Genomic DNA, 17,854 nt, shown 5'->3' with positions numbered 1-17,854 from the left:
GAACTCTTGCCAGGATCCCAGGGCTGGAACAAGGAGAGCAAGAACAGAGGGTGCAGAGAAAAGCAACCCTTAGCTTCACTCCTCCCTCTTGTTCTCCTGCTTTAACTTGTTCCATATCCTGGGCAAAGAGAGAGCCTCACCGGGCAGCACTATCAGCTCCACAGAGTTGAAGTGGTACCCCCAAGGAAATTCCCTGCATCTCCTTTCTGTCACTCCCAAAGACAAGCAGGAGAAACTGCATCAATCCCTTGGAAGACACCAGGCAAATGAGAACAAGTCCTGCTGCTCACAAAGAGAAAATGATGGAAGAGGTGGTGATTAGAATGTAGCAGAAAAAGGACAGCAGTGGTGGAAGGGACACCTCCTCACTCCAGCCTAACTTCAAGCCACCTTTGCCCTGCTGTGAGTTCTGGCTATTTTTTGTTATTTTTTATTGTGGTATAAAACACATAACATAAAATTTACCAACTCAACCATTTTTAAATCTTCAGTAGAGTAGTGTTAACTATATGCACATGGTTGTGTGACAGATCTCTAGAACTTTTTCATCTTGCAAAACTGAAACTCAAAACTCAATTGAACAACTCCTCCCGTCTTCCCTCAGTCCCAGCAACCATCATTCTACTTTCTGGTTCTAAGAGTTTGACTACCTCATGTTAAGTGGAATAATGTAGTATTTGTCTTTTTGTGACTGGTTTATTTCATTTATCTTGGCATAATATCCTCAAGGTTCATTCCTATTGTCAAATATTGAAGAATTTCCTTCTTTTTAAAGACTGCATAGTATTCCATTTGATGTATATGATGTCGGCTCAGCGAGCCGAGTAGTCAAAAGAAAGATTTCTTGGACTCTCAAGGTCTGGTAGTAGTGCTCTGTCATTCAAAGAATAGCACGGGGACAGGACCCAGAGGCAGTGAAGAGCTGCAGTGTTTTGAGGGTAGGGCTAAATTTATAAGGCATAGGTGTGTGACTTATTTTTTACTAGACAAAAAAAAATCATGTAAAAAAAGTCATTACAATGGTATCAGTGCAGGTGGGGTCTGGTTATCATGCGGTCATATAACTTTAGATATGAATCAGGTCCGGACGTCCTGTACTTCCTGGAGGGTTATATAGATCAGCACATAGGCCACAACGCCTGGGCTTCTCTCCCTGGGGCAACCTTGACCCATATCAGCATATACCACATTTGCTTTATCCATTCATCTGTTAATGGACATTTAAGTTGTTTCCATGTCTTGGCTATTAGGAATAGTGCTGCAACGAACACAGGAGTGCTAATATTTGAGTACATGCTTTCAATTCTTTCAAAATATATATACCCATGACATATATGCAGACGTTGGATTGCTGGATCATATGGTAATTCTATTTTTAATTTTTTGAGGAACCTCCACAATGTTTTCCATAGTGGCTGCACCGATTTACTTTTCCGCCAACAGTGCACAAGTTTCCAATTCCTCCATAATCCTCACCTCACCGGTAGTTTTCTGATTTTTTGACAATGGTCATCCTAATATGTGTAAAGTGATATCTCATGGTGGTTTTGATTTGCATTTTCCTGATGATTAGTGATGTCAAGCATCTTTCCATAAGCTTGTTGCCCATTTGTCTTACTGGAGTCTTTTGCCCCTCTTTCAATTGGGTTGTTTCTGTCATTGAGTTAAAGGAGTTCTTTACACATTCTGGATATTAACCCCTTATCAGAAACATGGTTTGCAAATATTTTCTCATTCTGTAGGCAGCCTCTTTGTTATTTCCTTCACCGCCCTGCAGTCTGTCATAACTCTTTATAGTCAATGCTACTGCGCAAGTTGGAACGCTGCGCCCCGAGGCCTTCTGGGGGTTGTAGTCCAGAGTGGCTGAGGACGGTGGAAGGCGGAGGACTTTTTCTGAGGGCGCGCGGTTGGAATCAGACTTCTACTGGGCGAAGACGGAATGAACCACCGCCTGGTCCTCATTAGCAGAGAGAAATAATAAAGTTCCCGTTTTTGCCCTGGGACAGTTCCTCAGACTTTGGCTCTGGGAAAGACCCACTTCCCACCTCTGCCCCGGACGCAGGCCACGCCCCTCCCGCTCCTTCCCGTCCCCAACCCTCAGCGTTCGTGGGTGGGGCCTTCCGCGGGGGCGGGGCTCGCGTAGAGGGGGCGGGGCGTCCGGGCTTCGCCGCCGAGCCGCGCTTCCGAGGCCCACAGCCGCTCAGTGACCTGTTTTTTTTCCGGCCGGGAGAAGCTGGAGGCCCTGTCCATGGACCGGGCGGCGGTGGCGAGGGTGGGCGCGGTAGCGAGCGCCAGTGTGTGCGCCCTGGTGGCGGGGGTGGTGCTGGCCCAGTACATATTCACCTTGAAGAGGAAGACGGGGCGGAAGACCAAGATCATCGAGATGGTGAGTGCCGGGGGTCGGCGCGCCTTACGGGAGAGAGGCCGCGGGCCGGTCTGTCCGGCCTCCGCTTCTCGCGCCTGCCACTGCCGGGATGCGAGGGGTGCACAGGGAGCGCGTTCGCCCCGCTCGCGGCGTCCCCGCGGGCCCGGTGATCTGGTCTAGACCCTTGACGGCGGCGCTCGGATTCCCGTGGCCTTTGTTCTGTCTCCATTTGAAACAGAAAGGCACCAAATGGGGCATTCGGAAACCAGCTACCTCCTGCTGAAAAACCCGTTCTCCGGAGATAACTGAGCGTCCTGGGCAGGTTGCTCCCTCCTGCCCGCATCCCGCGTCAAACCGTTGCAACTAATCCATTCTGACTGAGCTGTTGTTTTCGCACCGTAGCTAGGACGAGTTAGATTATGAAAAGGTGTAACTTCGCAGTGGTTAAAAGAATGCCAGTTAACCGAGTTGGAGTTCAGAATGGTTTATTTTGTATTTGAAGCTTATTCTTTCTCGTCTCAAACTGCCAAGAAATATCGTTTCCCCAAACCTATTGCATAACATTATTTTAGAAATTTATTTCCAATTTTATTATAAGAGAGTTTCCATAATTCCATTTGAGGTGCATCAGAAGCAGTATGTGCTCCGAAGTTGGGGATGTTTTTAGTTTTTTTAAAGTTAGAGCCCACTCATCAAGATAAGTTACCCACTGAGTTGCATTCTAATGTACTTACTGGAGTGCAGAATCCGGTGAATACTCCCGATAATGTGCGACACACGTGAACATCTGCGGTCAGGTATTAATATTGACAATAAGTTGACAATCTACCACTATACCTAATAATATCGTTTTAGGTTCATATACTTAGAATACTTAAGCCTCTGTCATGTTCTAATTGAGCAAAGAAACTATTTGTCCTGTTGGTTGCTGTTGGCCCCAGGTTGGATACAGAAATAACTAACAGTAAAAACTAACTAAAAGTAAAAAACAAGTGTTAACTCTCACGTGTCATATTGCCAGTAATATTCCTAGGTTTTGTTTATTGCTATAATTAAATTATTCTTAGGTTATTACTACTTATTTTCTCCATTTCTGTAACACCGGCAGCAAACGTTTGTTTCTTTTTTGAGGAAGATTAGCCCTGAGCTAACATCGGTGCCCATCTTCCTCTACTTTATATGTGCGATGCCTGCCGCAGCATGGCTTAATAAGTGGTACGTAGTTCCGCACCCGGGATCTGAACTGGCGGATCCCGGGCCGCCGAAGCAGAACATACCAACTTAACCTCTGTGCCACCAGGCCGGCCCCAACAAATGTTTTCATGTCAGAAATTTCATTTTGTTTATGTTGCTGTTGACAAGCTAATAATCCATAACCAATCTATAAATCAAAATTGGAGTGAGTTTATTATGAGCCAGATGTGAGGACCCTATAGCCTGGGAGAGTCTTTCCACAAAGGAACAGAGCACTCTAAAGAAGTCAGTGTGTACAGAGTGGTTATATACCGTCAGAGAGCATGTTTAACATAAGATTGAAATGTCCCTTTTACAGTAGTCACGAGATTACCCTGTTGGCACAGCAGGTAGTAGGTCTGCTGTCTTGGTGGACACAGCAAGTAGCAGGTATGTTGTCTCTAGCTGGGTGGTCACAGGTGAGCACAGCAATCAATTCCTAGCCTAGAGAGAGATGCTTGTCCTTAAGGAAGTGCCAGTGTGGGGGAAATTGCACCTTTGTCTTAAGGGCATTTGTTCTTGTCTTTGGGACATAGCAAATGCTTAAAGCAGGTATACAGTGCATGCTCAACTGCCACATCAGGCCTTTTGGGAAAAATAGGCTCAGGCCAAATTACGTTTACACCAAATGGCTTCCTCATATATTCCAGTATATCCTATTGCTTGCCATTTGTTTATCACTGTCCTGTTTAGAGAACTTTAGCTTCCTTTTGCCCCAAAACAAAAATTTATAATGCATATGTGAAAAAAACTAATTGCCATACCCTCCTGTATGTACTTAAACTGTGGATTGGTCTGTTATATCACTTCTCCTCTAAACCAAGTAGAGCTTGGTGAAAATTGGTGCTTTCACAAAATCCCATGATGATAACATCATAAGAACAGTTTGCCATCTTTTGTGAGAAATACTGAAGGCCCACCAGGCAGACCAACTTTACTTATTTATAGTATAGAAATCAGTCAGTCTTTACATATACATATGTATGCCCATGTTATATTAATTCACTTTGCAATATATGTGCAGCAGGCTGCTAGTAGCTTTTAAAAGGAAAAAGTCAAAAGAGCTTTGTGGTTTTAACTTCTAAGTTTAATAGATGACTCTTCAAATGGGATAAATATTTGATTGGGAGTCTAAAGACGTGGGTTCAAATCCTGGTTTTATCTTTCTCTAATAGCTATGGTTTAGGGGGTGTGCTCTGCCCACCCCTTGCCTTAGAGAATCAGTACAAACCCATGGATGTCCAGTTGACATAGCTCAACCTGGTCTCAGGTAATGGAACCAGCGATAACTACCTAACCAAGGAGGGCCTATCCATAGCTGGCTAGGCAACTAAATGACTTCTGGTACTGGGCTCAAGATGATGCACTGCTTTAAGAGTTTTTAATTGAGAGACACAGAGGAGTTGCTAGCGGGCTGTGCATGCTACAACTGAAAAGTCCTGCAGGACAGCAAGATAAATATATTAGGAAGCCCAGCAGAAGACCTGCTTGTGAAATTCAGAGCTCGGAGATAAGAGCAGCCATTTCATGAAGTTCATGTTTCTTTCCTTCTACGCCTAATTACTCATCCTTTTTTGTCTTCTCTGAGACCTTGTAACAACCAGCGCTACCTATGAATGGAGCTAGTTTGGGTAAATTTCTCTTCTGTGCACACCACATCTCTTTAAGATTACTAATTAATTCATCATAGTCAATACACTTTATTTTTAAATAAATTTTTTATTTTAGAACAATTTTTTTACCCTATTACTGACATCTGACATTAGTATGGTACATTTGTGGAAAGTAATGAACAAATATTCATACATTTTGAAATATCCATACTTTGTTCATATTTCCTTTGTTTTTACCTAATATCCTTCTCTGTCCCAGGATTCCATTCAGAATACCACGTTACATTTAGTCATCATGTCTCCTTATCTCATGTTGGCTGTGACAGTTTCTCAGATTTTCATTGTTTTTATATCTGTGCTACAATAAGAAATACTTCTTTGCTGGCACATAGCTCCTAAAGCCCTTGGACTCTGGGAAGTGTTGAGTGTCTTTTATATGCTAATGAGGTGGATTTATGTTTTCGAGTCCCAAAATGGCTTCAGGATGGGAGCTGGTTGCCATAAAAATCAAGGCATAATTAGTGGACTGGAACTTTTAGCCCCACGACCCTCACTTCTGTGGAGGGGAGAAGGGCTGGAGTTTGAGTTAATCACCTTTGTCAATGATTTAATCAGTCTTGCCTACATAACAGAACCTCCGTAAAACCCCTAAAGGAGGGTGTCCAGGTTGATGAATACCTCAAAGCGCTGATAGGGAGGTGTGCCTGGAGAGGGCCTTGACGGCTGCGCCCCTTCTCCCATACCTTGCCCTATGCTTCCCTTCCGTTTGTGTTCTTTATAATAAACCTGTAATAGTGAGGAAAGCACTCTCCTTTGTTCTATGAGTTGTTCTAACAAATTATGGAACCTGAGGAGGGGGTTGTGGGAACCCTCGAATTTAGAGCTGATCAGTCAGAAGTATGGGTGGCAACCTCGGACTTGAGACTGGCATCTGAAGTGGAAGCAGACGTGTGGACTGAGCGCTTAACTCACGGATCAGTCACTAACTCTAGATAGTGTCAGAATTGAATTGAATTGTCTGGAGAGTTGAGGAATTGGTTGGTCTGAGGAAAAAATCTACATATTTGGTGTTGTGCGTAGAAATAGTTAAATGTAAAACATTTAGTAATATCTAGCCCATTTGGGGGTTGTTAGTGCCGTCGAGTCAATTCCAGCTCCTAGCAACCTCGTGTACAGCAGAGCTAAACCCGGCCCAGTCTTTTCATACACACCTTCCGTTGCTATATCACACAATACTCCACTGTTATTCATGGGGTTTTCATGGGCAATTTTCTCAGAAGTGGAATGGCCAGATCCTTCTTCCCAGCCTATCTTAGTCTGGAAGCTCCACTGAAAACTGTCCACCATAGGTGACCCTGCAGGTATTTGAAATACTGGTGGCACAGCTTTCAGCATCAGAGCAATACGCAGCTGCCACATTATGACAACCAGCAGACAGGTGGTATGGCTCCCTGACCTGGAAACGAACGTAGGCCATGGCAGTGAAAGCACTGAATCTTAACCACTAAATCATCAGGGCTGGCTATCTGGCTCATAGTAACTTCTTAATAAATAGTAGTTGTAATTATTGTACCCAAACAGAGACTACCAGCCCCTCTCACATCCTACAATCATTTTTCCTTATGGATACTCATAAGGCATAATTTTTAGCCACTCATCTTATTTTCTCTTGTCTTTCTTTCTCTTAAGCTTTCATTGTAAAAACTACTCTTTTCTTTTTTTTTCTCCTGAGGAAGATTCACCCTGGGCTAACATCTGTTGCCAATCTTCCTCTTTTTGCTTGAGGAAGGTTCGCCCTGAGCTAATGTCTGTGCCAGTTTTCCTCTATTTTGTTTGTGAGTCACCACCACAGCGTGGCTGCCAACAAGTGGTATAGGTCTGTGCCCAGGAACCGAACCCAGGCCGCTGAAGCAGTACGTGCCGGACTTAACCACTAGGCCATGTGGCTGGCCCCTTTTTGGGGGTGTGGGGAGGAAGATTGGCCCTGAACTAACACCTGTTGCCAATCTTCCTCTTTTTTCTTGGGGAGTAGTGGCCGTGAGCTAACATCTGTGCCAGTCTTCCTCTATTTTGTATGTGGGTTGCCACGACAGCATGGCTTAATGAATGGTGTAGGTTAGCGCCCAGGATCCGAACCTAAGAACCCAGGCCACCAAAGTGGAGTGCACTGAATTTAACTATGCCACTGGGCTGGCCAAAACTACTCTTTCTAATTATCCCCAATAAGGATGACTTGCAGTTTTTGTAAACTGGACTGAAAAGGTAAAAGTTGCCAAACATGTACATAGAAGTTTATACACATGCAGTAGAATTTTGCACAGTAGAATTGGTATTTGGTGATGAATTGTATTTGGGAATGAATCACAGTATACAGTTGTAAGCCTGAATTCCTCCCTTCCTCTGTCCTGTCTTGGATTCCTGCAAGTTTCCAGTCCTTCCTCATATCTATTGACTGTGACTTCTCTCACTTGCTACTCAGTTTTAACTCATCCTTCCAATCAAGCATGCCTAGTCGGATATGACCTGTTCTCTCTGTGGCCTTTTTGGCCAGGAATGGCTACTCTCTCAGTAAAAACACAAATTCTTGAACAAAGTTTGAGCACTGATTGGAAGTTTCCTGCCAGGCAGAGAAGCCCATTCCAACACAGAGTTTAGAAGGATGAGGCTCCAAGGAAGGGAAATGTTGTCATGTGTACTTTTCATGTAACTTTTTAATATTGAATGATACCTGACAACTTTAATGTTTTTACTTGGTTGATTTTTTTTTTAATTTACAAAGAACTCTTTATTTTTTTTTTTAGATTTTATTTATTTCTTTTTCCTTCTTCTCCCCAAAGAACCCCCAGTATGTAGTTGTATATTCTAGTTGTGAGTGCTTCTGGTTGTGCTATGTGGAATGCTGCCTCAGCATGGCCTCATGAGTGGTGCTGGGTCTGCGCCCAGGATCCGAACCGGCAAAGCACTGGGCTGCCGAAGCGGAGGGTGCACACTTAACCACTGAGCCGTGGGCCCGGCCCCCTACTTGGTTGATTTTTATTCCTAGACATTGCTTCTATATTTTATTCTCTCCAGATAGCATTTGTCCACTTTCCAATTAATTTAGCCTAAGTATAAAAATATTAACAGAAATAAAATTTTAGGGAAATAGTAGGAACTGTAATTTTTCCTCATAAAAGAAAAACCCAGGGGGCCAGCCTGGTGGCTCAGTGGTTAAGTGTGCACGTTCAGCTTTGGCGTCCTGGGGTTCACTGGTTCGGATCCCGGGTTCAGACATGGCACCGCTTGGCACGCCATGATGTGGTAGGCATCCCACATATAAAGTAGAGGAATGTGGGCATGTATGTTAGCTCAGGGCCAGTCTTCCTCAGCAAAAAGAGGAGTATTGGCAGTAGTTCGCTCAGGGCTAATCTTCTTCAAAAAAAAATGTGTGTGGTTAGCCATTGGGATTGGGACAGCACCAATGAAACTCCTATTTTTGGCATATAAGATGCAATGACTTTCAAGAGGAAATTATTTTAGAGTAAAAACACCTATTTTAAATGTTTGTATACATATGTTTATGCATATATATGCTATTTATAAGAATTTGTCTTATTCTTTCTGGATTATGGTGGAAGAAATCTTGGAGGAGTTTTTACCAGATTTTGTGAGTAAATGATATCTTTCCTGTCCAATAGCTACCCTACACAGAACTCAACTTTTCTATAGCTTCAAGAATCTCAGTTTTCCCCACTGTTCCTCTAGTCACTATCCTTGTTAGATAGGTTATTTAAAAGTGTAGATTTTATTTGTTTTTATTAAATTTTGCATTTGGCTATCCAAATCTACTTTGATCTCTCAGTAAAATAATTTATACTTTGGTGTTCCATTGTATTCATTCCAGAGACTAATCTGGGAAATTTAGTGTCATATGGGAAGCAAATGCAGTGCCCTTAATATATTGGTAACAAATTGACCAACTTTTCTAATTATATAAAATTCCATATGCTTAATTTGTGCTTTTGAAGTTGTTTTAGAAAGCTGAGAATATTTTTTTTTAATCTACAGCTTTAAAAGAAAGCTCTAAAACTGACTTTTGAGTTTAAGGCCCATCTATATATGTCATTCTTCTGTTTGATGTTAAAATAAGTTGGATCCAGACCTTTCCTTGTAAGAGTTTAAAAGCTAAAATAAATTACGTTCATGGAAAAGAATGACTTCATTTGATAGACTATTCACTAAATGGAAAGAGCTAGCTGGTAAGGACAAACATTTCCAGCCTCACATCTTTATTCAGGGAAATAGAATTATAGTCTTCAAACTAGAGAGAGATTAAAGGTTTATTATTAAAAAATAGAGTTAAATTAAACAATCTCAAAGATCTCTTCGAAAGATGTGATGGGTTGTAGAATAGACATAAAAGGAATATAAATAGAACACAACTTTATTTTTCTTCCTTGTGGCCCCTTTAAAGTTTATTCGGTGGTGGTAATCTTTCTCACCCCTGATGACAGGCCCATGGGTTTTTTGCTCACTCTCAGGTAAAAGATAGTCTTTTAAATCACAAGCAGCCAATCTCATTTCTGTTAATAGAAGTGTCTAGTCTTATCTATTATTCACAATTTCAGTTTTAATTCTGAGGTGGACTTCTAGATGGACATTACTAGTGCTCCCCAATATTTTTAGTTCTTCTCCCCTTCTTGCAGTTGGGCAAGCTTTCGGTATTCTGGCCAGTTGACTGTGGATGGAGATGACATGGTCGCTTCTGGGCCAGCGTAGTTATGAACAGATGCACAGCTGTCCATATTCTTTCCTCCTGCTGGAGCAAACCCTGAAGCATCATGTTGAGATGGAGATGACACAGTATCAAAGCAGCCTGGAAAGTTGAACCACTACACGGAGGACAGCTGCCCTGGAGAGTCATCTGGACCCATATTGGACTTTGTGTGGATGAAGAATAAACTTTCATGTGAAGGAACTGCAATTTTTGTGTTGTTACTTACTGCACCATAACCTAACGTGATTAATATAGACTTCTTCACCACCACCAGGCTATGATTTACTGCAGGTGGCTTCTCCCTTCCCTGGTTAATGGTAGGTAGTGATCTGGGATGGGAGAGGAGGAGGTCATAGTTAATCTCTCTCTCTCTCTGCTGCTCTTCCTTCCCCTACTAGCCATTGCTTCAGACTTTTGAGTCAGTGGAGTAGGAGGAAGGGGGCAGCATTGATTTCAGTAAAGAATGAGATATTTGACTGGATAGGTTTGTGCTCTCTGGGCCTGCAAGATATTTAAAGTTGACTTTCTCTTATTCTTTCACTGTATCCCCTTAATGTGGGCAAAGAATTTCCTTTGGTACCCTGCTGCCCCTCAGCCTGATTTTTTTTTTAAGTGACCCACTCCATACAGGCTCTTGCTTTCGAAGTCCCTCCCTCTCAGGTGGCTCTTTGTGGCTGGATATAAATAGATTCCTGGCTGGTTTCCTCCTGTGTGGTCCCGGTCCAGTCAGTAGGAAGCATTCACTCATCCCTACCTCAAACTAGGAGTACAGGCCATTACAACAAAGTCCCCGCCCACCTTTTAAAAGTTCAGCTTTATTGAGGTATAATTGACAAAATTGTAAGATATTTAAAGTATACATCCCAGTCATTTGATATGCATATCCACTGATAAAGATTCCCCCCATTGAGTTAATTAATACATCTGTCACCTCACATATATATCTTTCATTATTATGAGAACATTTAAATTCCACTTTTAGTAAATTTCAGTTATGCAGTACAGTGTTACCAACTGTAAAAGATATGGAATGCTTCACAAATTTGTGTGTCATCTTTGCACGGAGACCATTCTAATCTCATTCCACTTTTAGTGTATGTGCTACCTAGTGGAGCACAGGAAAGTCACTTCTGCCCCACTGCGTATCGTTCTGTACCGTGGATCAGATACCCATCCTCCACTTTAAACACATTTCAAGTTCTTGAAGTGACCCCATGAAAGACTCCTCTTGCCAGCTTGGTGAGAAGGTAGCACTCCACCATACCCACCCCTTGAAGGCAGAGGGAATCTAACACAGCAACAATTCTTCACACATGCTCTCTTCCTTCCCTCTTTTCACCCTTTTTTATTCATTAAGTGGGTGTGGGCCCAAGAATCATGGAACAATTGTCTGCATTTCCTTATTAACTAACATCCTTGGGGAGTTTCTTCCCCTCACCTTAGTATGATACCTCTCATATTGGTTCTTGAATTGAACCCAAACAGGAAGGTTCCTAATTTAATATCCTATTACGTAAGTTTAACATTCTATGAAAAATTTTTAGATGTCACACTTTGTTAGGGGCTGAATTGTGTCCCCCAAAATTCATATGTTGAAGTCCCAACCCCTGGTACCTAAGGTCTTTAAAGAGACGACTAAGTTAAAATGAGGCTTTAGGGAGGGACCCTAACCCAGTATTGCTGGTGTCCTTATAAGAAGAGGAAGAAAAACCAGGGGCACACATACACACGATGAATTTATGAATGAGGCAGCAAGAGGGTGGCCATCTGCAAGCCAAGGAAGAGGCCTCCGAGGAAACCAAACCTGCCAACCTTGGTCGTGGACTTCCAGCCGCCAGACCTGTGACAAAATAAATTTCTGTTGTTTACGCTGCCCAGTGTAGTATTTTGTTATGGCAGCCCTGGCAAACCACCACTCCTTTTGTTTGTTTGTTTAAAGAGAGTCACAAATATTTTTTGTTTTGTTTTCTTTTTTTGTTTGATGAGCATATGTCATTTTTTTCTCAAAAGTTATTCTTGCCCAGAGTCAATTTTTAGCACTCTAATAAAAAAGAAATCACGCAGTCTTTTGTTTAGAAAGTTAGATGTATTTTATCTGTAATGAGAAAAAACTGAGTCCCACCTCAAAATGAAAGCTATACAATGTTATTTTCTGCAAACTCTCTGTGTCACTGAACCTCAAGTTAAAATGAGTGTGAAGTCGTTTGAGAAGCTTATTTTAAAATACACATGTCAGATTCTCATTTGTAGCACGTGTCAGCACTGCTGTGTTACAGTGTATTTTAGTGCCTAACGTGATTGACAACTTGCTCATGATTCTTATGAGATGTAAAAAATGATAAACCTAATCTAGCCAATGCATTCATCAAAAAGAAATCCTAAGTATACATATTTGAAAGGAAGAGACTAAATTCTCCACTTACAATGTAATTGTCTACCTTGAAAATCCTAATGAACCAACTGAAAATCTGTTAGAATTAATGCATTCATTAAGGTGATCAAAAAGATTAAAGTACAAAAATCTGTAACATTCTGATATACCAGCAAAAATAAATTGAAAGTCTGATAGAAAATGACTTGTTCACAGTAGCAACCAGGAAAAAATTTTAAAATGCTATGGAATTTTAAGCCCTTGCCTTTGAAGGAGACAAGGTATATATAAACATGAGGAGTTAAATAGCAGACAAAGACAGTAATTGGGAATGTATGTAAGACGGATAAGCCTGGGACCGGCCCCGTGGCCGAGTGGTTAAGTTCGCGCCCTCCTCTTCGTCGGCCCAGGGTTTCACTGGTTCAGATCCTGGGCTTGGACATGGCACCGCTCATTAGGCCATGTTAAGGCGGCGTCCCACGTGCCACAACTAGGAGGACCCACAACTAGGGTATACAACTATGTACTGGGGGGATTTGGGGAGAAAAAAGCAGGAAAACAAAAAGATTGGCAACAGTTGTTAGCTCAGGTGCCAATCTTTAAAAAAAAAAGATGATAAGCCCTGTGAAAACTTATTCAAATATTTATTTGCATATCCGTTGTATGCAACCACTGTTCTAGCCATTTGGGTACAGCAGTTAAGAAAACACAAAAATCCCTGTCCTGTGGGTGCTGGGGTTCAGAATGGTCAGAGAAAGAAGAGTTAATATTTAGGGAAGTTGGAAGAAGTAGGACTTGAGTTGGGCCATAAGGGTCAATGAAATGCAGAGAAATAAAGGACATGAGAGAGCTTTGAGGTGCCTGGTAAAGTGAGCGTAGCATAGCCGGAGGTAGATAACGAAGGGGACAATGAGTTGACAAATCCAGTTGGAAACAAAAATGCGTGTTACGAATTAAGGGATGATAGGAGACAAGGTTTGAAAGCAAGTGGAGTTAAATTTCAGAAAGCTTTTGATACCCTGCTTTAAACTTTTCTTGTAGATAATGAGGGTTGCTCATTGAAAGCAGCATTTTATAAATTCTGCTTGACTGGATGTAGAGACAGACAGGTGGGATCAAAGATGATTCCAAAATGTCTCTTCCTCTCTGAGTAGCAAGATACAATTGACAGAAAGAGATGAGGACGGAGAGCTGGGATTGGATAGAACAGGAGTTTGTTTCCAGACGTGTTGGTTTTAAGGTGACAGCATGACACTTAGGTGGGAATGTCCATCAGGCATTTAGAGACAGAGGACTATACTAGGGAGAGGTGGAAAGTATTTTGGAAGTCACTTATATAGAAGTTAAAACTGAAACAGAGTCCAGCATGTGTTCTGAGAAGGAGAGGAGGGCTAAGGACCAAGGACTGAATTTTGCAGAAAATTCTCAGATAAGGAGCTGGAGAAAAAAACTAATTAAAGCAAGAAGCATGGTTTTAGGAGTTGCAGAATATTGAGTAGCTTTACAAAAGCCGAAAGGGAAGAGAATAGCCTAAGAAAAAGAGCAATCAAATATGGAAGGAGGGGCATGCGATTTACCAAGTCCAAGTTTTAATAGGGTGAACGAGGAGTAGAGTGATCCTGGCTGACCACACATTTGAGAACTTTTTTTGTAAAAGGATAGAGGAGGGGTTAATCAGAGAAAACCAGAATCAAGCAAAGGGGTTTTCTTTTTTCCCTAAAAGAAAAGGTTAAAAATGTTAGAAAAGGGTCTGATGTTCATGATTTGTATCAAATACAATTTGGATGATGGTTACTCTAAGTTTTAATTGTATCTTAAGTTACCATCCATTAAAAACCTTTACACTGATTTTTAAGAGCATACCACGCAAAATCTCATAATACTTTTAGGATAATGCTTCTAGCATCATTTAAGATTTTTTTTTCTTAACGCATTCTGCTATGAGTGAATTGAATACAGTAGTTTCCTCTTATCTGTGGTTTCGCCTTTTATGGTTTCACTTACCTGTGGTCAACTGCAGCCTGATAATATTAAATGGAAAATTCCAGAAATAAACATTTCCTAAGTTTTAAGTTTGGCACTGTTCTGAGTAGTGGGATGAAATCTCACGCCCTCTCACCCAGTCCCACCCGGGGTGTGAATCATCCCTTCGTCAAGCACATCCACGCTGTCTACACTACCTACCCGTTAGTCACGTGGTAGCCCTCTTGGTTATCAGATCGATTGTCAAGGTATCGCAGTGCTTGTGTTCAGGTAACCTTATTTTACTTAATAATAGCCCCAAAGTGCCGTATTTTGCTGTTTAAAAATCTTGCTTTAGGGCTGGCCTGGTGGCGCAGTGGTTAAGCTTAAACGTTCCACTTCTCGGCAGTCTGGCATTGGCCGGTTCAGATCCTGGGCGCAGACGTGGTACCGCTTGGCACGCCATGCTGTGGTAGGCATCCCACATATAAAGTAGAGGAAGGTGGGCGTGGATGTTAGCTCAGGGCCAGTCTTCCTCAGCAAAAAAGAGGAGGATTGGCAGCAGTTAGCTCAGAGCTAATCTTCCTCAAAAAAAAAAAAAAATCTTGCTTCATTGTGATCATGGCTGCTGACCCGCAAATTGGTTTGGGATAGAGGGACGTTCACTGATGTAATGTACATACATTTTACAAATGGTCAACCTGACATCTCAAATTCCACTGTATTAGCATAACTTTTGAACCACTGATAGTAAACATTCTGTACAGAGAAATGCTTAGTTCTTCATATGAAGAAGTAAGAGAGTCAAAGGAGTATAAACTCATGACTGAAGATATATTGGGTTATTAACTTTGTTTCAAATTAGTTTTAGGAAGTATTTGAATTATCGGCTTATTTGGTTTTTTTTAAATTATTTTATTTCAAGATGTTTTATTTTATTCTGTGTCAATTTCTAGAGCAAGGCCAATCCTTGACACAAATGACACAAATTATTTATTTGTAAAACTTACACATTTTAGTCAGATTCATTTTTTTATCTAGCAATTTATTTATACTTTTCTACCCAGTGAACAGTGATGAGACTTAATCTAGAGTATTTCATTCTCTTATTTTATATTTCAGAATTTATTTGATCAAACTGTAGTATTTAGGTGTAAAATAACCTTGGATCGTTTGACTTATGTAACCGGTATTTTGTGACTTTATTCTGCAGGTAAGATTTCTTTCGTTGTTTTGGTTTTTTTGCGGGGGTAGGAGGAATATAGGTAACTTGATGCTTTTCTGCAGACCTTCCATTTTCTTTATTCATTAGGATTTTTGAGTAGCAATAAATATTAGATTAAAACTGGTAAATTTTCATATACTCTAAAAGCTGATGGTCACTTATTTTATATATTCAGGTGAGAAATGCATTTTTAAATTAAAAATTCATTATTCAATCAACAAACATTTGTTGAGTACTTACTGTGTGATAAGCACTTTTTGAGATACACATGTGAATAAAAAAAAAAGACCCAAACCTCAGAGAGTTTACAGTATAGGATAGGAGACCCATAGACAAGTACATAAGTAAAATAACCGTAACAATAATAATGGTTAATGTTTATTGCGTATTTCATATATTGCCCAAACTCAGGCCTAATGCTTTTTTTTTTTTGGAGGAAGATGAGCTAACATCTGCTGCCAGTCCTCCTCTTTTTGCTGAGGAAGACTGGCCCTGAGCTAACATCCATGCCCATCTTCCTCTACTTTATATGTGGGACTCCTGCCACAGCATGGCTTGCCAAGGGGTGCCATGTCGGCACCCAGGGCCGGAACTGGTGAACGCCGGGCTGCCGAAGCGGAACATGTGCACTTAACCGCTGTGCCACCAGGCTGGCCCCAGGCCTATTATTTTATATGTCAGTCTCACTCTTCACAGCAATTCTGCGAGCTAGGTTCAATTATTAGTACAACCCGCTCTACCACTCCTAGCCCCACCTCCGTTTTACAAGATGTAGAAATGTGCTCTAAGAGTTTAAGCAACAGTAGCTTGCTCATTGTCTCACAGCTAGTGAGAGGGAAAGCCCAGATTCAAACCAGGTCTCTTTAACTTCAGTCAGTGCTCTTATCCTCAAAGCTCTATAGAAATATGCAGAAAGTGCTTCAAGCACAAAAAATGGAGTGCTTAATCCTACTTAGAATATATAAATTGTGCTACAGAATTGTAATAGTTAAGTGGAGCCTTCAAACGTAAGTTTAACAGGAAGACAGAGAGCAGGGGCATTTTGGGCAGAAGGAATATCATGAACAAAGGCATGGGGCAAGTAGTATTGTGGCTACAGCATGAAAGGTGTATATTTGGAGGGAAGAGTTAGGGAATGTGGATAAAGAGGCCAAGTTATAAAGAAATCTTGTAAAGCCATTCTAAAGAATTTGCCCTTTAGGCAGTGAGGGGCCATCACATGTTCTTAAACAGGATAGTTGCATGCTCAAAACTGTGTTTTATAAAGATAACTTAAGACAAGGTGGAGTGGGAGAATAACGCCTGGAAATAATGAAGTAATTTAGGAAGATGTTGACGGTATTCCTTGTGAAAGATGATTAGGGCCTAGACTAGGAAATGAGGGGTCAGAAGATAAACATTTCAAAGGTAAAATCAACAGGACTTCATGGCAGCACTAACTCTGGAGTCATACAGACCTAGCTTTGAACTAGGCTTTCTCGTTTATCAAGCTGTGTGATCTTGGGCAAGTTATTTAACCTCTCTGAGGCTCTGTTTCTTCATTTATTAATTGGGAGGTAATAATAGTACCTACTTCATAATTGTTGTAGTTGTAGAGATTAAGTGAAATAACACAGTGAATATAATTGCTTTCGTTTGAGAGCTTATGATTATTTATGATCATTAAATAAAGAAATTAATCACAGGCAGCAGCAACTTCAAGGTTACAAGGTAAACTTGGCTACATTATTAGCCAAGATAGAAAAAGGGGAAAGAGGGGCAGATTTGACGAGCAGCCAGGAGGCAGGGAAAATGTGGAAAAATAAGTTCAATTTGTTGTGTTAAGTTTGAGGTGATCAGGGAAGGGCCAAGTAGAAATGTCCATAAATTAGTTAATATAAGTAAAGTGCTTAGAAAAGCATTTGGTTATTGTTGGTCCATATATTGGCCCATAGTAACCAACATATATACATCACCTATTATTATTATGGCAACAGCTGCTGAAAATGTAGGGCTGGAGCTCAGAAGATAAATTGGGGCTAGAAACAGTATTTTCTCAAATGTCTAGTCTCTCAGCAGTATATTGGGAGAAAACTTGAGACTGCCGACATTTAAGGGCTGTTCAGTAAGGAAAGCAGAAAGCTGTCAGAGCTAGAATAACAGGAAGTGTTTCCAAAAGAAGGGACAGAATCAGCAGTGTCCGTCCGCACAGGTTACAAGTTTGTCTCAAAGGCTGTTGTAGCAGTGGGTTGAGCGGCTGCTAGAAAAACAGTGAAGTGAAGAAAACCAGAAAGTGATTGTTGAGTACAAGAAATACTTGTGGGCATGGGTTTTGCTTTGTTTTGTTTTT

The 17,854-nt window shown here is 41.3% G+C and overlaps 1 protein-coding gene and 1 pseudogene across 2 annotated transcripts in view; one reads left to right on the top strand and one right to left on the bottom strand.

Annotated features, from left to right (window-relative positions):
- The first annotated feature begins 2,106 nt into the window (after positions 1-2,106).
- NT5C3A (5'-nucleotidase, cytosolic IIIA) overlaps positions 2,107-17,854 on the top strand; it is a 52,497-nt gene continuing 36,749 nt past the window's right edge. The window contains exon 1 of one of the 2 annotated variants that reach the window (XM_014838747.3): positions 2,107-2,386. In XM_014838747.3, the coding sequence (XP_014694233.1) occupies positions 2,249-2,386 (138 nt within the window). In that variant the 5' untranslated portion in view covers positions 2,107-2,248. The remainder of the gene's footprint in view (positions 2,387-17,854) is intronic. The other variant, XM_014838750.3, reaches the window with a different exon arrangement.
- On the bottom strand, positions 10,987-11,084 carry LOC123288374 (U6 spliceosomal RNA; annotated as a pseudogene).

Source organism: Equus asinus, chromosome 1, assembly GCF_041296235.1.
Source record: "Equus asinus isolate D_3611 breed Donkey chromosome 1, EquAss-T2T_v2, whole genome shotgun sequence".
NCBI lineage: Eukaryota > Metazoa > Chordata > Mammalia > Perissodactyla > Equidae > Equus > Equus asinus.
The sequence above is the reverse complement of the archived record's forward strand: the minus strand, read 5'-3'. Positions and strand labels throughout refer to the sequence as shown.